Source organism: Pygoscelis adeliae, unplaced genomic scaffold (assembly GCF_000699105.1).
Source record: "Pygoscelis adeliae isolate BGI_AS28 unplaced genomic scaffold, ASM69910v1 Scaffold61, whole genome shotgun sequence".
NCBI lineage: Eukaryota > Metazoa > Chordata > Aves > Sphenisciformes > Spheniscidae > Pygoscelis > Pygoscelis adeliae.
In genome coordinates, this window is record NW_008824010.1 from 1,057,143 (window position 1) to 1,065,380 (window position 8,238).

The 8,238-nt window shown below is 49.3% G+C and overlaps 1 protein-coding gene across 1 annotated transcript; it reads right to left on the reverse strand.

Moving 5' to 3' along the window:
* Positions 1 to 841: 841 nt before the first annotated feature.
* TRIM16 (tripartite motif containing 16) lies at positions 842 to 7,037 on the reverse strand. Its single transcript, XM_009326439.1, is given in 5 exon segments — positions 842 to 920; positions 922 to 1,299; positions 4,018 to 4,104; positions 4,268 to 4,459; positions 6,691 to 7,037. Coding segments are annotated over 5 exon segments (1,083 nt in total).
* Positions 7,038 to 8,238: the final 1,201 nt, after the last annotated feature.

Genomic DNA, 8,238 nt, shown 5'->3' on the forward strand with positions numbered 1-8,238 from the left:
CTGGCAGAGAGGGAGGGAGAGGAGGAGGGAGAGGAGCAGAGCCAGCAGCGGGCTGAGAGCACCCTCCTGCGGGGTGCGAGCTGAGCTGCTGCTCCTCTGCTCAGGAATGCACTTTCCCTCGCAGCACAGAGCCTATTTGCTGGCTCATCCTTCTGTTTTCACACTTCTGCGGCCTCTGCTGCTCCCCGCTCACCACCAGCACTTTCCACCCGCTTCCCAGTTACCTCTGGAGAAGGAAGGGGTGTTTTTGGCTGTTCCTGGGGGACACTGTATGGACTCTCTCCTGCCAGAAGCAATGCCTGCACCAGCCTCACTCATAGCTCTTTGTTCTCGGTGCAGACCTCGGGGTGGGAGGACCAAGAGGGACCTTTCACCACCCCAGTGCCACTCTGATCCTGAAGCCAGTTGAGAACTGAGCTGGGGGCTGAGACCATTTACCCAGGTGCAGCAGGGGAAATGGCAAGACAACCTTGATCTGCCTGGCTTCTGCCTGCCCACTCACACCAGCATGGTAAGACCAACACGTCAGGGCAGTGACACACCGCCATCCTTGGCGGGGGAAAAAAAAATTAGAAAAAAGGAAAAAAAAAGGCTTTAACTCATACTAAACAAAATATTAATGGATATACCGCTGGGAACAATCTGCACTGACCCCTGGGCAAGCAACTGCATGAACCCTCAAGCCTTGTCCACCTCTAAAATATAGGATGCTGAGAATCACATTTGATTACAAGAGTCTTTATTGAAACATCTCTCCCTTCTTCACCCAGCTGCCTGCGGCAAAAGCATTGGCACCACACCATAACCTAAGCACTGGACAGTTCTTCTGACTCAGATGCTTTCAAGGGAGCAGCTCCCCAAAGAAACACAAGGAGGCTGGAGTCTTCTCAGCATCTTCCCCCAGCCATATTGTCCTGACAGTTTTCTTTCTTTAAAAGCCAAAAGTCGGGGTAGAGGGACTCAACAAAAGCATACTCAAACTGGTGCATCAAGGTCACATTATCATAGGTGACCCCGTAAAAGGACAAGGTCCTGCTGGGGTAGTTTGGGTAGACCCCTACCCTACCAAACACATCCATATTGAGGGGCATCTCCACATCACTGTGCCATGCAGAAAACCCTTTCCCATTCCACACGATGCTCCAGGAGAAGTTGTTTCCTGAGGTGCAGCTGTTGCTTTCTGAACCTGTCTGGTCAATGCTTCTGTACGTCATGCCAGGGTAAACATCAGCCCCAGATATCTCAACCTCAAAACAGTAGTGGCTAAAGTACAAATGCTTGTCAGACATCACTTGGCATCTGTGTGTTCAAATCCTTTGGGATGATCTGGGTACAGCTGTTCCCATGGAGCAGTGTTGGTCACTTTGTCGTTGTCTCTGGCTCTGCATCACATCTTAAGGGTCACAGAAAAATAGAAAATAGTGGTTTTGAAACATAAGAGAAATCTTTTTTACTGTGAAGGTGGTCAACCATTGGAAGAGGTTGCCCGGAGAGGTTTTGGAGTCTCCGTCCTTGGAAATATTCAAACCCAACTGGATGTGGCCCTGAGCAGCCTGCCCCACTTGACCCTTCTCTGAGCAGGGGGGCTGGACACAAAACCCTCAGAGGTCCCTGCCAACCACAGCGATTCTGTGAAATGGTTTACAGGACCTATCCAGGAGCATTCACCATCCTGATTACTCAACATATGAGCTTTGTATTTAAAGTCTGCACATAACCACAGGAGCATTTTCTGTGACTGATGGAAGCTACAGTCATGCTAGGCTTCAGCCATGCACAATAAAAGTAATTAACATGTGAAAAATCAAAGGCAAACTATGCAAGACACTCAAGAAAATTAATCTGAATTGATTTTTCAAGTGGATTAAGTTAAGCCACATTAAACTGCTTTGTACCATTTTTAGCAGAATTAAAATAACCATGACAGTTTAGTTCTCCTTAAATGAATGAAAGTAAACTGAATTCCTTGTAAGATTCTTCTACCAAGGAGTTTAATCCATAAACCTTTATTTAATTTGGATTTTCTTTCCTAAGTGTCCTTATGAGTCTAAGCCAGTCCCTGGGGCTCTCTCTGCTGTCAGTGGAAGGAGACAGACACCTCCAGAGCATACTGCACCACTGCTGAAGGTGTGTGTCCAAGACAGGTGAGATGGATTTCACTCGGTATCTCCAGAAATCTCTTACCAAACTCCACCTCCCCCTAAAAGGCAGGTCAGTATTAAAACCATCGAACCCAGGACATACACTTGAGGAAATCACTCCTTGTCTTTGGTTGGGTGGCAGAGATGTGATGGTTGGGTGGTCCAATTGCAGGCACCATCATTTTGATCAAGCAGATCTCTTCAGCAATAAAAGGAAAGAAAGCAGTGATTGCTGCCCCAGCACTAACCACGGGCCATGGTACCTGGGGCTCACACACCGTGGGGACAGGGGCAATGGTCCCTGGCTGTGCAGGACCAGCTCCTCACGTTGTCCGGAGGATGAGGACCTGCCAGCCAGTGCTGCAGAGGTTTCATCCAAACGGGGGATTTTGTGAGCGCATGCAGATGTGGGGCCTGATTCCAGTTTCATGCTGGGCAACACCACATCAGCCTCTCAGCACTTTGGGACACAACCTGGGGCTCGGGGTGCTCTGCACAGCACCCCTGCTTCCTCCAACCCACAACCATATACAATGACAGGCAACAGAGATCAGAAAGGACTCCCTGACCCCGGGATCTGCAAGCAGTTCATGCAGAGCCAGACAAGAACTGAGGGGCTGCGTGTCCCACTGTGATCAGACACGCTCTCGTGCCGCCTAGAGGCATTCGAGCAGTTTTGCAGGGCTGCCTCAACTGCTGTTTTTATTAGCAATTATTCCTGCCTGAAAACAGGAGAGAGGCCAGTTCAGCATCCCAAACACACTGCAGTGCTGGTGCTTGAGCCCCCATCTCTGCTGACATTCGGGGTGCAAAGCACTTTTCAAGAGTGACCCCAGCCAGCAGAATCCCTTCTCTTCATCACTGCTGGTACCTGGTAGTTTTGCCTTTGCTGAGGAAACCGGGCTGATATACATAAACCAGTGGGATTTATGAGGCTCAGCCACATTACCTTGTGTGGGTACAAACTCAGCCAGTTTATATCTTGCTGCTCGTGAGATTTCTACCAGGGACTTAAAAGGAGCCGGGATAGGGACACCGATAAAGCTCAGGCTTCCCACATACTAAATCATTATTGGCTGACTGCTGCTGTTTATCATTCTAAAGAAAGATCAGGACAAAGCCAAAAGGGGGAGGCATAAACCCCTGGTCTTTCTTGCCCTCTGCTCTGAGGTGGTGTTGGAGTGAGACCCAGCATCCCTCTTGGTCTGGGGAATCCCTCCCCTCTCCCTTTGATCATCCCACAACCTGCTAACGCCTCATCACAACCTGTCACTAAAGCCAGGCAAGAAACAGTGCTGTCAGCTCCGAAAACATCTTGTAATCACCACCGTTTTCCCATTCCCTGTCAAGATGAGACCTGAAATTATTCATCAGAAGATAAAGCAGAGGTAGCTCCCGGCCTGACCCCGGTCTCGGGGGACTTACCAGGACGGTGAGTTCATGCATCTTGTCTCGAGTGAGATGAGCAGGGAGTTTGGTCTCTGTTGCTCACACTGCGAGTTCATGCCCTTTTTATCTGGCTGTTTCTCATTCTCTCTAGGTCTGACAAGAAAGTCCCTCCTGGATTTGAAACATGTTCTTAAGGGGAGTTTTATCAGGACTTCTGAAAAGTTCTAGTTTCAGCAAATCAAAAAATTCAAGAAGTTCCTATGCTTGCTGTCACAGCAGCCAGTGTAACGTTGCAAATCCGAAGTGATGATCTTATCACAGAGGAAGGGCAGTACGGTGGGCTCTAGCCTGGTTCGCACGTAATTTTCTGGGCCTTAGCGTTTTCCACTTGGTGATAGCACAGAGCTGTTCATAAGCAAGCACATGCCCTCAGGTGCAGCTTTGCAAAAATAAGTACAAGCAGATATCAGGCTCCACGATGACCCACCTGATTCGAGACAGTTTGTCCTTCAGCCCGATGTAAACGCTGGGAAGAGCATCCACCCCAGAGCTCTTCTCTGAATTCACAGCACTCCTAGCCACAAAATAAACAAAAAGATTCACCTGTTTTAGGCTATGATACTGCGCGTTGGAGGCATTTTGCTGGTGGGTATGGCATGCTACGGTGGTCAGGGCAGGCACCGCTCTCCTGACTCCCCATCCCTCTAGCCACTGTAAGGGGAGACACCTCAGACTACCCTACTTTTAAGAAGAGGCACTTGGTGCTGTGAGCAGGCATCTTCTCCAGTTTGAGCTTGTTCTCAATGAAGGCTCGCTTGTGCTCTAAGTGGATCTTTATCCTGTTGATGTGGTTCACAGCCACGCTCCCCTTCTCTTCCAGAAAGGCCGCTACCTCCTGCTGGGCTGTCCCCACTGCCACCAGCAGCAGTCTAAACCCTCCCGCAAGGCCTTCCACACCCAGGACAGACGGCTATGGGACCGAAGTCACCTGTTGTACCATCCTTCCAGTTGTCTCCTGCTGCCATCAGCCCCTCTCCACCCCAGGGTACCTCCCCTGCCAACACTGGCACGTCCAATGCCTTTTTGGAAAGGGAAAACTCAACAGCATAGAGGCAGTTGTGGTTGCGGTAGCTTTGAAACACAGGACTGAGGCTCTTTTTCAAGGAAGTTTGTTACAAAGCTGGTCACGCTAGGCAACCACTGTGGTTATTTGGGGTGTTATATCTTCCATTATGGCTCACGCTTTGCTGAAGATGACAAGTGATGCCGTTAGTCACACCTTGTGGTAGATGACACTGCTGTTTGGGTGGTTGATGCCCTCGAGAGTGACAATTCACCAAAGATGCACCCAACAGGCAGCTGGATGATATAACCAAGGCTCAGTTTGGGGGTAATTCTCCAACAAAACCCTACATAAGGGAGTTCCACCTTCCTGAGGTGGAGAAATCTTCATTTAGGCTTAAAACAAATCAGCCTGAAATACAGGATCTTAGTGACTTTGGCTTTTATTGGGAAACATGGAGTTTGGGGTTCAGATTTCCTGCTCAGCTAGGTGAGACCCAGCCCCTCCCAGAGCAGGACTGCTCCACAACATCAGCAGGGTTTGATGTGGTCTGACTTCTCCTGAAGCCCAAAGCACCCAGGGTTCAGTATTTGGGAGTAACCCCATGCTGAACTATGCATTACAGAGACACTTGAAAGCCAAATCCACACATAGTAAGAGCTCAGTCTAGGGAACCTTGGCTTTTTAACTCATGCCATAGCATCTCACGCTGGCTTCATCCTTCAGATGTCAGCCAAAATTGTGGAATTTAGAACAGTTCATTCCTAGCTCACTTGGCTTTAACGATCACAGACTGAACTGCAAGAAACCATCCAGTCGATCCCCTGCTACAGGCTTCTCCTGAAAACTCATCCTAATCTGAAATCTCCCTCACCACAGACTAAGCCCCGTTCTCCTCTTCCACCAGGAGCTCTGCTGATGCTCCCAGAAACCACCTGATAGAAACTGGGCAGAATTGTGACTATCATTATTTTACAGGGAGGCAGATCGTGGCACCAACAGCAAGCTGGGAGCAAACCCAGCTGTGTTCTGCCTTATCATGCTAGACTAGGTGTTATTTTGTAGTTTAAGAATTGCTTTCTCAAGAGACTTTGGCTTCCAGTTATACACCAGGTGAGTCTGAAGAAGTTCATCCTGTGAACAAACCAGAGAGCCATCACTGACCCACCCTCTCTGGGGTCAGAAGACCAAGGAGAGGAAATTCTCTGAGCCCTGTGGTAGGTGTTGGATGCCCAGAGCTGGAGTGAGTCCTCTCCAGCAAAAAGGACCAGGTCACCATCCAACGTGGATGACTGCACCTTTTTAACAGCACCAGAAGACATCACCATATATTGTCCAGCTTTGTCTTCTTCTCTCAAAGCCTGAGAAAGCTCTCTGCCAGCAACAGGAAATAAAACATTGTTAATAAGTGAACGCAGGCAATGTGCCCATAGGAATGCAATCCTGCCATCCGTGATTTAAAAAAAACTGCTGGAAGAGGAGTATAAAACAGCCACTCCATCCAAGCTCTCATCTGGAGGGAGGAATTCAAACCCACCTTCCACCCTAAAAACTGGAGAGGAATGGAAGAAGAGCTGCCAAGCAGTCAGTGCCCAGCCTCAGAGACCCGGTGCATGGTCCAGCCCTGCCAGCCACTGTAGAGCATCTCAGGCCAGGCGCCTAAAACTGGGCAAGAGGGATCCCTGCCGGGGTAAGATCACTGGGGTCTCTGAAGACCTGGACTCACACCTCAGGACACTTGACCCTCACACGTCAGCAGAGCTTTCCGGGCAGCTGGGGCAGCAGGCGCAGCGCAGGATGCCCTTTGCACAGCGCTGGCCACAGCATCTGGTAAATGCAGAGGAGGAAAAGTTTTATTAAACCTTCCATTCCCACATTGGCAACGACCACTTGTTTTGGAAGCAGAGTCCTCCTTCTCCCAGGAGGAGAAAGTAAATCCATACAGAGAAAGGACAAAGGGCATTGTTTTTCAAACCTCACTTTCCCACTTCCCTATCAAACTTGCTTCTAGGGTTACACCTAAAAACATTTACTCTTCACTTACCCAGGCTGTTCACTCATGACCAGGCTTCTGGTTATAGAGTTAAGTGCTCTAACCCGCGGGTCGGCAGCTCAGAGTCCTTGGAGGGGCTGCACGTCCAGTGGCTCCACAGCTCGCTGCTCCCCAGGGCAGCCTGGCGATGCTCTGGGCAGGCGAGGCAGGACGTCACCACCGCCACCTCCTTGGCCAAGCAGCAGTCACAGTAAATCTCATTCTTTTTGCTCTCCTGAGCACTGGCTGCTTTCTCAGAGCCATCCAAAACCAGCCTGCATGGGGCAAGTCTGGGTGCACCATCTGCTTCACCTTCCCCATCAATGACGTCCTCCAGGCCAGCTTTGTCCTCAGGGCAGGTGCTGCCCTCATGGCCCCATGCCGCAGGGATGGGACCCTCCCGGCCCCACATCTGGGGGCAGCTCTCCTAGGGCAGGCATTTTCTAACCTCTCCCCAAAGCCTGGCAAGCCAGTGCTGTAATCCTGGAGGCCAGGAAGGAAAGCTGAGCTCCCCCAGCAACGCTGCGGCTTAACTCTTTCTGTCCTCGCCACGGCAGGGCGGCTCTGCGAGGAATCTGCCTGCTCGGCCCCATCTGCCCGCCGAGCCATCTCAGCCTTCCCACTCCCACCTCCATCATTCTCTGTGCTTCAACCTGTAGCAGCTGGAGCGTTTTTCTCCTGTTTTAACCTCATACGGAGAGTAGGAAACGTAAGGGAATGGTGGCTGAAAAGTACCAAAATGGGAAAAAATAACTGCCCTTTCCTATTGTTTTTTGCTGACATGATGTTCGCAAAAGTTCATTTTGGCAAAAGTTCAGTTTTCAAGCAGTTTTTAAACAAAGTTCATTCCAGCTTTGCAAAAAGTAATTTTACCAGTATTAGTTTTCACCCATTACCCAGAGCAGTGCTCGCGGATGGGGATGATCGAATGCCCTGATGTGCTCTTCCTCCAGACAGCCCTATGCCTGGGTACAGCCTCAGCAAAGTCTGAGGAAAAAGATGAGATTTGGCTTAATAATCACACTTAACACTTTTTTTTTATTTTGTAAACCTGGGCTGGTTGTAGCTGAAAGCGAGAAGCAGATGGTTTCAACTGCAGAAATAAATTACACCCCACTCAGAGAATGTTTTTCTGCATAAATTGTTGGGAAAAAATCTCTCTCCTTTTTTTAGAGCCAAGTCCTTCCGTCGCCCAGGGCGCCCCAACATGATCCCACGCAGTGATGCTTTTCGTTTCCTATCCCATGCTCAGATCATCAACCCGTCCCGAGCAGGGACTTGCTGCCCAGCTGAATTTCTCCAGCAATCATTTCTTCTCTCAGAAAGCCAAAGCCAAGCAAAACTGGTTCTTCTGCAAGCTCATGCAGCTAGGGAAGAGAGAAAAACATGCTGATAAGCATCTTTGATGGCTTCAGGATAAATTTGTATCTGATCTTTTCCCTAAGACAAAATATTTCAGTTATTTTCTCTCCTCAGCAATTGTACATTAAAATGAAAGTTAATGAGATGAGGATTAAATACCCTCAGGATGGGGAAATAAACCTTGACTTCTGGCAAGATTTGAGAGGTTTTTTACAAAATAAAATCATGTGAACAGCAGTGTAAACGGTTCA